The following is a 15,224-nucleotide window of genomic DNA, read 5'->3' on the forward strand; positions in this document are numbered from 1 at the left end:
CATTTGCAAACATTTATGCAACATGATAGGGCCATTTCCAACCATATTGAGGCTACATCATAAAATTCACGATGGAGAATAGCTACACATACTTAATGTTAATTACAAGCTAGTATCACTCTCAGTTTCGGTATTGTTTAAAGTAGTAAAATATGTATACAATGAATCGGTTGTAAATTTACTTAAACTAATATTCTAAAAGACATAAATGTTTAGAGATAAATCTACTCTAGATTTTACAACTTTGTAAGTGGGGTAGTGTGGTAGTGTCTATAGTTGTTGTTGTTACGCAAAGAAAATGTTATTTTTATGTTGATTTAATTGGACTTTTCGGTGCATTATGTAATTTTATTGTGATGAAAATATTTTTTGTTTTATACATATCATTATGTAACTTTATGTTTATTGTAATTCCTACTTATTAAATGGTAGCATAATCAATGAAAAGTTTTATTTAAAATTCCTGTCCGCTAGAAATTAAGCATAAGCAATGGGGAAACCGAAAGCGAATGGATATTCATATCCAATATAGAGCCGGGAAAAAAAACACTTGGGTATGCCTAGTGACCTGGCGCAATGATGATATACTGGCACCGCAGCCGCTGGCATATTTATCGGTAATGTGGCGCTTATACCCTGATTATAAACCTACCGAGTAGAGTGGCGATACAGTATCCTCGGCCAATGCACGGCTAGCTGGAGCTCAAGAGTGTTTTGTGCTCGCCCGAGGATACCGCACGCACCACTCTACTCGGTACTCAGGCTATCACGCAAAATGTTATTTGCATGTTCTTTGCGCTGCGTGCGGCTGTTGAGCCGTTGTGTCCGTCCTGAAAAGTTTCCCTACACTTTCCAACTTGTCGGAATGTCTTTGGTCAAATATACCTGTTCACAGAATACCTATGAGATATTTACAAAAAAAAAAAGGAATCTTTCTCTCTATGGATTTTCATGGCGGAGTCGCTAATCAGCTGTTAATTGCAAATGCCAACGAATAGTTGTAAATTCTTTGATTTTTCATGATTATTTTAAAAGAAATGTAATTTTTATCAGTTTTATTTAATTAATGTTAAGTACATTATGTTAGAAAAATAATAATCAAACTAAATAGTAAGGGAATGGCGCGATGTCATTTACGTTCTGTCTGTCAGCTTCATTCACATTCATCCATTGTAGTGGAGAAAAAATGTGACTTACGATGAGCTTTGTAATTCCGTTTTTGTTTCTCGGGCATTTGTGTGCAATCCAAGTCTAATTTCGGTCTGTTTTACGTTAACCGCGAGGTGAAGCTACGGCGTATGTACTTATTTTCTTTGATGCATTGTCGGGGCGTGAAAATTTCACTCTACAAAGAACTCGTGTGGCGTCGGCGTACGTCCTGTTGCTTGTCTTGATTTTGGGGTACATTGGAATATATTGGGAGTTGTGTCAAAATAAAATAAGGGAAAAATGTCGGGTAGAGTGCGTAAACAGTCGGACTGTCCGGTGGGCAAGCAGGGCCCGATGCGCGCCACGTTACCCGTGTCGTCCGTGATGAAGCAGAGCGGCAGCCTCCGCAAGAACGCTGGCAACAGCCCCACGCTGTCGCCCACCAACGTGTGGCGCCGCGTGTCGCCCGATCACGCCCTGTCCGGCCAGCGCAGCCCCGGCGCCGTCAATTACAAAGGTCAATATCTGTCTGAATGCCTAAATTCTCATTGCTTACCTACCTTACTCATTCTACATAAACACTAGCTGTAGTAGGTTCATCATTGTACCTTTAACTTTATCATAGTGGTCTTCAATATAATTATCACGTTTCTGATTACAACAGGCACTCTTTTGTGTTGAGTCAATACTCTTTAGTTTAACCCTCATACTGTGGTAACATTACAGGGAAAGGAAGGTTTGGTGCTAGTGTGATCCGGCGCACTGCCTCCCTCGACACTCTGTACCACAAGGGGCAGTGGTCCCGGGACTACTACCTGCATGCTGGACAACTGCAGGTGGATAAATCTACTCAGGTAAAAACCATCATTAGTCTAGATATAACTCTTGTTGTAAATACTTAAATCCCAATGTAGTCTAGTCTAGTAGTAGTTTCCTCATCATATTGTTTTTATACTTTAAAATTAATATTCATTTGCATTGTATCTTCACAGACTGATGATGGAGGTGGAGCATCGGGCCGGTCGTCCCGTAACTCTGAAGATGACAAGTTGGACCGCTTCCTGCGCAGTCGCCTGCAACGCCCGCACAAGGCATCTGCCTCCGGAGACTACTCCCATTCAATGAGCCCTGGCTTCTGTAAGTAGATGTTATATACTAATATTCATGACCACTAAACAAATAGTGGAACAAAGTATAATACATCTTGCTGTGCGGCCCCACCCGTGTATATTGTGTCTAGAACTTGCTTTTTCATTTTCATAACAATTTATGTAGTATATTTTAGTCGCCACCTCAATAAAACCTTTCTGTCATACATAACCAAGTTTACCTAAAGGCCCAAATTTGTACTACCATAATAATACCACAAACTTTGCATTGTCAGGGTCTCGTTTTGGCAGCGGCAGTGTACCTTTAAGAGCAGCCCGATCATCAGTGGAAGGACTGAATCAGGAAATTGAGAGACTTGTGCTATATCCGGCCAGCGGGACACAGACACCACAAGTCGACCGGCATAGAGATAAGGTAACTTTTATTTGAACTACTATTATTTTACTTCATTGCATTTGGGAACGTTCTACAATTTCTACATGCTTTGCTATTTAAGTGATCTATTTTCTATTGTTGTTTATTTTACTTTATGTGACTTTTTGGTAAATTGAAAGTATTCCCAATAAAGACTATTTGTAACGTACCGTGTCGAATTATGCAGCAGTATAAAAGTGCTTGCATCCCTCATTCAAATGGAACCTTTGTGCATAGCTTCTTATGTTTTAAAAAGATTTTTTTACGATTTTTCAAACATGCCATCAGTATACTACGAGCAGTTGTGCAAATCTCCTTACATTCCACAAAGCTAAAGCTTGTAAATGCTATCATTGCAGGTGACTCCGGAGGGGCACCGCGCGCCGCTGGCGGAGCTGCTGCGGCGCTCCGTCAACACGCAGACGCCGCACGACCTGTGCCACACCGCGCACTCCTCCGGTATGTAGCACACATTGTCGAAAACTGTTCAGCACCTTCACATTACAAAACACTACTTTTTTTCCTTGATTATAGGCCCAATGCAATGAAAATTATATTGGGACCTAGTATCCCAAGGGTCTCTTTCGTGCATATATCGTATTAAAGATGGGGTTCCATTCTTCATTATTTAAAGCCGGGTCCACATTTGTGTCATTTCCCGTGTATCATACCTTTAGTTGTGTTTCGGGAGAGCCATGTGTGCCACATTGGCTGACGATGAAGAGAAGAATAAATCGGTGGTAAAGGTGTTTAACTATGTATACCAAGTGATACTGATACTTGATCAAATACCTTGTCTGTTATGTACCTAATCACAACTTAAAATCTTAGATCCTTTATAAATAATTATGTTTTGTGTACTGTACCAAACCGTCTCTAAAGTATGATGAATTACGAATAGATCCGCCGTCGAGAGCGTCTCTCTCTCGAGCGTCGCTGTCCAGCGAGGGGTCCGCAGAGCCCGAGCTCCTCGCCGCAGGTCTTTACACTGTTATTGAGATGCCCCTTGCAACTTAGGTTACAGCCTCGCAAGTTAGACAAGGACAACTATATTTTTCTCTGTGTGGTTTAAAGCAGAGTGCTTACTGGCCATCCCTTTTCATCATGCAAAGAAGAGTATATTATGTTGCATTTCCTTTCTTGTAGTCTGTAACAAACAATGCACCAATAGGAAGAGTGATCCTTACCAAAGCATGTTATTTTATTAGATCCTGCTTATGAGTTACTGCAAATTTTAGCGGTAATATATTTAGAAATCACTTGATTTGAAAATGGTTTGATAATTTTCGTTTGTAATAGTAAGTAATTAAACGGAAGGAATTTGAATGAATCAAGGAATGCTCCACGGTAGCTAGCTAACATATTTATGTTTACTTTTGGTTTTTTATTACTGCCACCTACGATGTAAAGTTATCGAATTTAGCTTTTCGTAGACATGTAATTTATTAGAACAATAGAATTTATTTGAGTGAATGCATCAATTAGTGAGGCTCTCCAGTTCAGCCATAGATTAATTTAGTCTACTATCCTCAATATTAATGATTTCATTTACGGTTCCAGGCGGCAGCGTGTGTTCATCACCCGACCTGGACGGAGCCAAGCTCGGCACCTCCCCACAGATCAACAGATTCTTAGCTCGTGAACCCCCAGACGGCTGTGAGAAGGTTAGTTAACCATACTCCTTTCTCCGCCCCTTATTTTAAGGCTACCAAGACTGCTAACTTGAACTTAGACTGGGTGGGGCACGTCTGTTGTGTGTAGCCAGATAGGTGGGTTAAAATACCATGCAATATATGATGATGAATAACGGCTGCCTGCTTATAAGCAGATCCCCAAGGAGTTATGGGATGACCTGTAAGCGTTTTGCAACAAACCGATAGGTAGAAGACTCATGAAGATACCGTTTTCGAGTAACTTAACAATGCTTTTATCATGCCCGTGTAAAGTTGATCAAAAGCTGCTTTCAGCCCATATTTTTCAAAACCTATTTGTTACTTAAGATATTGTATCCACTTCCCAGGTGAACCTGAAGGCGGGCGAGGGCGCGTTCTCGGAGCAGGTGTGCGTGATGAAGCCGGCGGCGGCGGGGTTCACGCTGCGGCCCTCGCTGGGGTCCGCCTTCCAGCCGCTGCAGCCCGCCGCGCCGCCCGCGCCCCCGCACTGATCGCCACGCACCACCGGACCTTCAGCACAACACTCAGACTACAGAATAGTGGCATAAAAGTGAATAGGGGATACTGTGACACGTAAGGCAATAGCATCGTTGTAATGAGTTAAGTCTGCCGAAGGTCCCAAGTATACTGTAATCAGATTCATAGTTTGGTAGGGCACTAACGACTGACGCAACTTCTGTTTCATCAATACATCGAGACAGTATTGATTATTATGTTCTTCTATCGTAAACCAGTTATCGATTACTCTTTCCCTGGTCTTCAGGAGTTCCTGAAAATGTTTAATTAATATTTTGTGACAATAATCGTTGTCTTTCCCGTTAAGAAACTAGATGTAACAACTAACACAATTCTCTTTACGGTAAGATTAAATGTTGAATGGGTTGGGTGATTGTCAATTTTAACAAAACAAATGAATAATATATTGTTTAAGTGAGGCGAGTAGTGACGAGGCGAGCAGCCGGACGGCTCCTGCAGAGCCTTCGTTTGAACATTGACCAAAGCAAAGTTTTCGAGCTCCTTTTTTGCTTGAGTTATACAATATTTATATAGCTTTTTCTCGACTGATTTAGTCACAACTAATGGATTCATTCCTAGACTTATTATTTTTTACTTACAAAATGTAGATTCAATATTTTTTTGTCCTTTATCATCTTCGTACATTAGATGCATATTCCAACAAAGATAGTAACATGACTTATATGACTGTGGATATATATTTGATCTCATTTTATGTATTATTTTAACTAACGTATGTACATTAAAGATGCAGCACACATCTTATAATTTGAGAATATTGCTAGTGTAAGTAATTCGTTTGAATGTTTCCAAACACGAGTATAGTGACTTTGGACCAAGTTGTTAGATTGTGCTGTCGAGTCGGGCCGGCGGGCGCGACGCGCCACTTTACGGAACAAAGCTTTAACATGCTTAATTGGATTAAACAATGGTAAAAGAATAGACTGAACTTTATAAAGTACCCGTGTATAGATACAGATAGAATGACAATTTAATAAAATGATCATGGAATCACATTTCAGCAGTGATTAATTTTGTACAAGTATAAGATACTAGTAACAGGTAGCCGGTGAATCTCGTGGGGTGCCGCGCGGCGCTAGCGGCGCGTGAATGATGGACCATGCCAGTTGGATCTCTCATTTTGGCCAAATGCGTTTTTATCAATGGAGACTGATAATGTAAAAGGTTGACAAGTTACTTGTTATGTAGATAGGCCAGCTTTTGAATGTTTGCGATTCTTTTAAAATCATACCAATTGAAAAATGTCGACATTGAATATTATATTTTTGATGGCTCACCTTTCGGAAAAAGAGTATTTTGGAACTTAGCATTGCTCAAAGAAAATTTTATATCAACGAGCCACTTTAACAATATTATGTATACTTATGTCGAATTTGAAAATGTTTACATTGTGATTCATAATTCCCAAATTTGCTGATGTAAATAGAATGAGCAATTCTGTGAATATGATAATTATATATAATAATATGTATAAGCTGTATGATTTTTAAATACTATTGTTTGTGAAACAATAAATTTGTACGCAGAGCAAGGAAATATGTAGTATACTTTACTGTGACAGTGTATCATAAAGTTCCGTTACTGAAATATATTGAATTTAAATAAACAACTTATATGTATTGTAAATTAAGTTGCAATTATGCCATAATGTTATATTTGCTTTTTTATTGGGTAAAATACATTTACAGAAGAACGAGTTGCAGTGCGGAACTTGCTAACACTCACATCAGTGGCTGTCGTAGTTGACTCCACTCGTAGCCATCTCTGATAGCTGTTTCAGGGAAACATACCTATTGTAAAAAATATTTTGATATTAAATGTCTCATTCTTTATAATTAGCATATAACGTAAAGTAATCTATCAATGCAGAAGTCAAAGCAAATGGAAAAACCGAGCCAGTATTTACAATCCGGATTTCTGTATAGAACAATTACACTTGTAAGTGCAATAGCTAGATGTAATTTAACAAATTATTGTCAAAAGTTTTATATTTGTAAGTTTTCTGAGTTTCCGCTATTTTTATCAGATTTTATTTATTTTTAATACCAACTCCATTTGTTAAAAGTGTCACATAGTTTTATTTGTTTACTGCATATTGCTTCTCGGCCTTCCCATGCACTCCAAGCCCCCCGGCCCCTGTCACCTGCTTACAGCTAACCCGCTTTACTAATATCACTATCATTATTCAATGTCACAGATTCAGGTTGTAACTTAGAAATTATCTGAACCTCCCATATTATTGTTACCTAATTAAGATTAGTATGTCTAGTAATACCCCATGAAGTTTAATTGTGTAACTATGTAGGTAAACGCCAAGGTCCTTTAGTATAATTACCACAGATTACGGACTGGAGTGGGAAGCATCTATGCTAAATAACTATGACTTACTGTATACACTACTCAACTAGTTTTTTGTTAATCAATGAACAAATACTTTGTGAGGCTTTATGCATACCATGAGTCATGATTATTTAGATTGGAAATCTAAGTAGTTCTTTTAAAAGTACATAAAGATATTTTTGTATGTTTGAGTAAGATGTGCAAGATATGTAACATAAAAGTAATTTGGCTAGGATCTTAGATTTGATAGTTCTTTTTATAGATGGTTAATATTATTTTAATGTTTGCTTTTAGATGATGGATAGGTTTGTAATTTTTATTACTATTGTATTAGATTAAAAATACTAACATAAACCAAAAGTGCCCATTGAAATAAGTTTATTATGATGCATTCGGCGGCCAAGCAAGCCTTTTGTTTCGCATGTTGTTAAATATAATGTTTAGGCAACAAAATTAGCTAAATAAGAATATTAATCAAATTGTTGAGTTTTAAGTTATCTAAAATTGTTAAGGTTTATTGGAAAAGATAAATTAATTTAAGTTTTTTACATGTAATGCAAAACAAAAGGCTTGAATTTTTTGAGGCATTGATTAATTAACATCATTATTATATACTTCCTATTTTAAGTGATGGTTAGAATGGTTTTATTATAGTTTTGTTTCAAGGAAGAAATTCTAATTAATATTTTTGTTTCCATTATTTTATCAGTTTACCTGTTTCACTGTAATGTATCTTTGCTGTATTACAGACATATCCAATATACAGACTGATTTAAAATGAATCTTTTTTATTTTACCACATCCACATTATAACTGTCAGTCCAAAAAAGGGGTCATAAGTTTTTGAATACATACTTTGAGTTAAAATATATTATATTCAATACTGTAAACTTCTTTTGGTTTGAATATCATCTAACAATATTCTAAGTTCTTCATCTTCAAATCTCCCTTCTAATGATGGTATAAGAGCTTTGGCTTCCTCTGATGTTTCTGGACACAAGTTAGCAAGGCTTGCTACTTCAAATTTGTGCAACTTCTTTGATTGTAGAAGGCTGAAAAATTAATTGTTGTTATTTTGATTATGCTAATTTTGTTACATGATTGTTAGAGTTAATATTCATAGATACATCCTAGCAGGGACAGTATTCAAGTAATTCAGGATTTTTGGATAACAATGTTCCAAGTTGAGAAACTTACTTCCGGACTGCTGCAATGGTTTCTTTATTTTTAAACTTTTTAAACATATTAGTGTAAGTGAGGGTCTTCATGAAAACCTCTGAGAATTCCTGTTCCTCTTCAGCAGACTCATTTTGTGCTTTTCTATGTTCTAGCAACATATCCACCTCTGATATAAGGAGTGTTTCAGCATTTTCAAATTCTGTAAGATAAAGTACGAGATAATTCATGCAAGAAGTGACGCCAAGGCATTGAAAGCGAGCTCCGAGTCGCTGTACTTCGCAGAAGATACCAAAATTGTTAAAGAAAAGTGCAAATAGTTAGATGGAGACCCTCTGTACCTCTTGGGTGCCGTAAGATATCAACTACAACAATTGATTGAATAAAATAACGTTTATCGATCATTTACAATGCGTTAAAATGCATAATAACCTAAAATATAGTATATCATGTTTTAACCTTTAGGAAATTGTAGGTCAGCAGCATCTTCTTCAATTACATCTTGTATAGGCCCAGACATATTGATTTACGTGTAAATTCTTTACGTTTGATATTAAAATACTAAATTCGACACAACAACACAACCAAACACAACAAACTCATAAAATGCTCATAAAATTAGCGTTCTGTCATGTGTCATTATTCGAGTTCTGTAATGAAACCGATACTTTTTTAATCTGTATGTTGTGTAACATAAGTAACATTATTAAGCGCCGACACACTAGCGGACGCAGCTGTCAGCCGCGACTGATAATGTCACGATAATGTACACGGTCTTTTGGGACAGTTTGTGCCAGATCGCTCTCAGACGTCCCCCAATGTGTCGGGGCCTTAATTTGCAACTCTTTTCATTAGAGAAGTAGGTATCCTTCCTTGATGCAACCATGCGAAGCTGTTATTATTCTGAGTGACAGGCAGTCACCACAGACTAAATCAAAACATAGCAATGAATGACATTGACACAACACATTGTTTTTAAAACTTTTGTGCGTGTGTATGTGTGTATGTTTTATTTACCTACTTTTTCTTTCACATTTTCTGTGAATTTATTATGAATTTACTTTGTTAAACTGAACAATACTTATACTGAACATAATGTCTGTAACCCCTAGTAAAGCCGCACTTAGTTTAATTAATAATTTCAAGCCAAGTAAAGGTAAGGGTTGAGGTTATTAAATTTTACCCTCTTAATTTTATCCACAGCTTTATTTTTAAATATAATCCATAACTTTTACAGAACTTACAACTCCAAACAAAGATGCTAATTGTATGCAGCGAACAGTTTATAAACACGTCGAAGCTCTCCACCAGTTATTAGTTGAATGGATAACAAAACGCAACAGTACTACCTTGCCCTGCAAAACGATCACAAAGTTGAAGAGTCCGAAGAATGTTACTGAAGATTGTGATTACGACGAGTATCCACCAGAGCTAGAACCAAGAACTACAGCTCTTGTGTGTGCTCTAGATTTCTTTACAGGAGTTGTTGAACGTAAGTTACAAACGTTAATTATTAATTAAGATTCTGATGATAGAACAGTGTCATTTTACTCTAGTAATTACAATCTTGCTCAATAACCTATTTTATTTTAGGAATGGAGAAGACCACAAAACAGTTGAAAGCGTCACTGAAGTTGTTTCCGAGTGACTCACCTGTGACTTGCTCCTGGCTACCCCACATGATTGAAGATGAAGCCAACCGAATGTTAGAATGTTTGCAAAAGGAATTACAAATCAAACAAATTGTTACTGGTATGTAATTAGTTCATAATAAATACCTGATGAACTGATATTCATTAGGGTTGATGATATAATGTGAAAGTAAAATAAATAGACCGACAATCCTAACTTTGCAATAGACACATGTTTATTTTTATAAGAGCAACAATAAAATTATTCTTTGTAATGTTTGACCCTGATGTATGTAATTTGCAAATTGTGTAATCTTAGTCTTCTTCATTCATTTACAGCTACGAGTTGAAGAAAAATCTCCTATCTTTTACTCATTGCAAAGTTAGCTCTGTTAGACTAGAGTTTGGTGATGCTCTTTCGGAAAGCCCTATGTCTAGTCAGCATTGCATAATAATTGAGTGATGATGATAGTAGATAGATAGTAAATATTTCCTATTTCCAAGCACCGGAGTGGTTCATATGATTTTTTTTTTCATTACAGAAAACATTGCTCATACCACAGACAAGAGTCTTTTGACCCTGTATGCCACAGCCTGGGACTTGGAGGCTTACTTCAGTGTTGAGACATTTGCATATCTGTTTGTAGAATTTGGTTTGTCTCCGTTAAGAAATGATATAACACCACAGAAGTCCAGTCCTGATTCTCGTCATTAGCCTAACTTAGCTATAAAGGTGAGTTGTTTTGTATATAAATGTTTTTAAATTATTTATTTTTGATATAAAATACATTTTTAAGTAAGAATACATACATGTGTTTTCACTTAGCAAATGCTAGGCTACCAGGGCTAATCAAACAAGTAATTGAAATAATTCTTGATTAGTAAGATTGATAAGTTCAAGTGGTAACTACCATACCATACATACATGTATATAGTATAAAGATAAAGATAAAGAAACATTTATTCGACACATAGACAGCAACAACAACAAAAAGAAAAATACAGAATTAAAGAAATGAAATACATAATATACATATACAAAATAACAAGGCCAAAAAAAAATGAACATGGGACAAACACAAAAATACATATATCAGGGGAACTACATGAAGTAAATGTGATTATTTATATGCGCCTTGCAGTGTAGGAGGTGCATTGCAGCATCCATTTTTAGCTAGTGTCAAGAATTTTAGACCTTACATTAGTATTAGGAATGACGCTATGTATGTAAGTAATTCAGTCCGAAAACAAAAAAAAGGTAGATCTTAAAAAAAAAAATTGTTTGCAGGAATACACAAACTATTAGGCTTTCCACACGTAAATCATACCTGCTAATCCTGCTATGCACACAATTTTTTGTGTAAGTCAAAATATTCCAAAAATTGTTGGCAATAGTTAAGATATCGTTATTAAGATCCATTTATATTTTTATTAAAAAAAAAAATCTGTACCTAAACTGTAGTGACATTGGCCTCAAAATATTTTCCGAATAACGTTTGGGGAAGATGAGTTTTACAGTGGTGACTTGACTGACTACTAACATGCGAACCGAAGACTTTAGGTAGGTAGCCCACGATTTAGAATAGGAGTAAATATAAATAAAAAGTTCATATCTACATACATACGAATGGACATAATAATATAGAAATATGTTAATCCTTCAGTTGAATATCGGCACCTAAAATAACAAAGATTGTTATCCTTCTACTATTTTTCTTGACAGGCCAATTTTCGTTCTTTTGTTTTACCGAAATTAAGCTTTTTAACCTTGGCATTTAGATTAATTTACATAGAATTAAACGCATCGAGATCCTGCTGACCGATGACCCGGCAAGGGCGTTGCTATGGCAACGGTTCACAAACAAATGCTAAACGGTGTTCAATGAGGTAGCGTGGTTAGCATTCGTGGCTTTTCACACGTAGTTATATTATGGTCTTTACCCACGGCATGGTTATAAGTAATCCTATATGTATAAGTACATATCCTATATGCATCATGTATATATGTATACTGCTGGTCTACTATTCATTACTACTCTCGGTCTCTCTTATACATAGTAGGAATGAGGGTATTAAAATTATGACCTAATAAAATGATAAATAACGTCACCTCTTAACGAAAAAATAAAATTGATACTTACACTTATTTAAAGTACATTATATTACTTACTAGCTGTTCCTGCGCGCTTCGCTTCGCCTTAAAAAGTTTTCCCGTGGGAATTCCGGGATAAAAAGTAGCCTATGTTCTTTCCCAGGGTCTAGACCATATTTATACCAAATTTCATTCAAATCCGTTCAGTAGTTTTAGCGTGAAAGAGTAACAGACAGACAGACAGACACAGTTACTTTCGCATTTATAATATTAGTTAGGATATTGGACCATAGAAGTAAATTTACCTTTATCAATCCTTTAAATTTAAAATACTTATTAGAAATCACTTGCATATCGATGGTTCACAGCTACGAGTCTACGACGTATGTCAAACTTATAACAGCTATCTCTTTCGGTCGCCAGTTATACATTTTATTCAGATACCTCAAGAATCCCATCGACTAAAACTTTCGTAAAAGCAGTTTCCATTTTATAAATTATTTTGGTTATTTGCCCGTAAAATCACTTATTCAGATACAGCCAAACTTAGCCGAATAAAATGCCTTCTAATAATAGGAAAGGTTAGGGAAAGGATCAAAAGATGAGCTAAAGTTAAAGCGATGATTTAGGCTGCGACCCAGTTCCGGGGTCCTTAAGTCCCAGGCGGCGGCGGCGGCGGCGGGTCTCCACATGCTAAAGTATAATCACACGGCTCACAGATTCACTAATGGATGAATTTCGTCATTATACGCAGATTTAAACATTCCCGTTCATTTTTCTTGATCACGAATTCTAGGACCTTAACCTCTGCCACGTGAACGAATTATATTTTTGTATGATAAATAAATAATAAATATGTGGGGACATCTCACACACGCCCATCCGACCCCAAGCTAGGCAGTGTTATGGGTGTCGGACAGCTGATATATTTACACAAATACATAGATAGATACATACTAAATATCAACACCCAAGACCCGAGTACAAATATCTGTCTTTAAACAAATATATCTTCCCCAGCCGGGAATCAAACCCGGGACCTTCGGCATAGCAGTCATGGTCACTAACCACTACACCATTCGGTCGTCAACTATATCTAACCATGATAGAAGGGTAAAAGTTTCTGAAGGAGGAAGGTCATGGTCATGGATGTGGCACTCCTTTGGGGAGGCCTGTGTTCAGCAGTGGACGATTATAAGCTGATGGTATTTTAGTATAATATTATTATGAAAATTGCTACTGAAATATATCTTTTCAGTTAGTAACGTCGCTTCATTGGTTCAAGTACCCATTCCTATAATATTCTCCTTAGTTCGTATATCCTTTCATCACCCATCATCATGATCAGCATTGTTGAGTGTCATTTTCGTACCGAACAACAGAAGACTTCGTAGTTCGTACAGGCTTCGTAGGATTAGGAAGGCGATGTATACGGCTGCGGCTTTGTGGCGCGGCCCTACTTTGGAGAGGCCTATGTTAAGCATTTAGATGCCTATTTACTGGTTTATAAAATTAAACAAATAATTAATTTACCTAACTAAAGGATGTCCTATTTAATACTCGATGAGGTGAAAGACTCGCGACACTCACCGTAATTAAATATTAACTCGGTTTTTCTTGCATATCATCGGTGCTATCGGCCATTGGTACCTGTACTTTACCTGAGATGACACTGATGCAATGCTTGTGAAATATTTATATGCTTCTATATACATATACTTCCTCATGTAGATATATCTACTATACATAATTTTATTGCAATCAAAAACTGGAAATCTCATAGATTGTAAAACCATTTTGGGTGAACTATTCATAATTTTAATAAAAACAAAACTACTTTTCGTTGAGAGTAGTAAACAACGCTATTTGCCCTACGGCACATGTACCTCGATGTTCGCTTGTTTGTCTCGGTCTTCATATCGGTATCAGTAGCGAAAGAGTCGCACCGCGTCTATTGTTCCCGGCCTAAGTCAATGTTTGATATTAGAACAGAGACTTCTGTGTTGCGTGGAGTCGTCTTTTATGTTACTGCAACTAATTTTATTACCTGGAATCACTATTTATTTATTTATTTATCGTATGGCTTTACTGGTTACATAAAATAATTTTACAATAAGAATTTATACAGGTCACTAAAAACTACAATTATTTAACTATGCATACCTACTATGCAATATAATTATTATTTACTAAATTAATGGTCTATAGAGATAATGAATTGTAAAATAAATAATCCATTGTAAAGTAAAAGTGCGTCAACTATACGCCACTTACGCCAGTCACCCCCTCTCTTTATAATGTCTATGCTAATCGAGGAGAAAAGATAAAGATACCTACTACACCTGAAAAAGATCAGCAACATTTTCCCCCGTTAACCATGCAACTAGAATAACGTAAAGACTATATAAATAGATAAATAATTGCGCTGTTGGTAGTCCCTCAACAAAACTAACCTAAACTACGCTACACTATCTACTCCACAGACAGCTCTGCGCGCGGTGTATCACCGACCTATAATTTCGGTTAGAGCACAGCTTACATCACTTGTCCGCTAGTACCGTTGCTACACACTCGCAAGTTCTAAGCGACGCCGCGCCTCTCCCGTCCTGTTAGAGATGTAGCCGCCTAGACCCCGCGCCGCGTGAAACCACGGTTTATAATCGATCCACGCGACATAATACCATTATACTATTCCTGTAGATTATCTATGTAGATTAGTAGTTAGTTCTCACGTATGTTAGTCTGTAGTCTGTACACTCCAGTTTTCATCGACATCAGCATTGTACACTTGTGGTGGAGGCCGCGATGGCGCACATGTTCCGGAGCTCGCTGGCCATCGCGCTTGGCGACGAACAGAAGGAGGATGAAGGTGAGTCATTTTGCTTTTTATGTTGACATACTTTTTTTAATAGCCTAATTTTCGTCCCACTGATTGGCAAAGGCCTTACCAATCTAGGTCTTCTTCGGCGCCGACATCCGTCACTGGACAGTTGGACACCCACTCAGTAACAATGTTGACATACACGGGATGTTAATCTAATTGATGCTCTCGAAAACTGAAACCATATAATAATGATTTATGGTAAATTTGCACAAGTTTCA

The 15,224-nt window shown here is 36.9% G+C and overlaps 4 protein-coding genes across 4 annotated transcripts in view; 3 read left to right on the plus strand and 1 right to left on the minus strand.

Annotated features, from left to right (window-relative positions):
- The first annotated feature begins 949 nt into the window (after positions 1-949).
- On the plus strand, positions 950-6,928 carry LOC105393014 (glucocorticoid-induced transcript 1 protein). The gene is made up of 7 exons (XM_011564710.3): positions 950-1,666; positions 1,876-2,003; positions 2,142-2,286; positions 2,534-2,673; positions 3,033-3,132; positions 4,234-4,337; positions 4,694-6,928. The coding sequence occupies exons 1-7, from the start codon at positions 1,450-1,452 to the stop codon at positions 4,835-4,837; spliced, it is 978 nt and encodes a 325-aa protein (XP_011563012.3). The 5' UTR covers positions 950-1,449; the 3' UTR covers positions 4,838-6,928.
- Positions 6,929-7,584: 656 nt separating this feature from the next.
- On the minus strand, positions 7,585-9,002 carry LOC105393013 (DNA-directed RNA polymerase II subunit Rpb4). Its single transcript, XM_011564709.3, has 3 exons — positions 8,859-9,002; positions 8,421-8,601; positions 7,585-8,275 (listed from the first exon to the last, which is right to left on the minus strand). Exons 1-3 carry the CDS (start codon positions 8,917-8,919, stop codon positions 8,101-8,103), a joined length of 417 nt encoding a protein of 138 aa, XP_011563011.1. The 5' UTR covers positions 8,920-9,002; the 3' UTR covers positions 7,585-8,100.
- A 385-nt stretch (positions 9,003-9,387) lies between these two features.
- Positions 9,388-10,159, plus strand: LOC105393012. Its single transcript, XM_011564707.3, has 3 exons — positions 9,388-9,555; positions 9,637-9,891; positions 9,993-10,159. The coding sequence occupies exons 1-3, from the start codon at positions 9,495-9,497 to the stop codon at positions 10,157-10,159; spliced, it is 483 nt and encodes a 160-aa protein (XP_011563009.3). The 5' UTR covers positions 9,388-9,494.
- Positions 10,160-14,654: 4,495 nt separating this feature from the next.
- LOC119692965 overlaps positions 14,655-15,224 on the plus strand; it is a 60,842-nt gene continuing 60,272 nt past the window's right edge. Inside the window, exon 1 of the mRNA XM_038114697.2 lies at positions 14,655-14,991. Within this exon, the coding sequence (XP_037970625.2) occupies positions 14,928-14,991 (64 nt within the window). The 5' untranslated portion in view covers positions 14,655-14,927. The remainder of the gene's footprint in view (positions 14,992-15,224) is intronic.

This window comes from Plutella xylostella, chromosome 8, assembly GCF_932276165.1.
Source record: "Plutella xylostella chromosome 8, ilPluXylo3.1, whole genome shotgun sequence".
Classification (NCBI taxonomy): domain Eukaryota; kingdom Metazoa; phylum Arthropoda; class Insecta; order Lepidoptera; family Plutellidae; genus Plutella; species Plutella xylostella.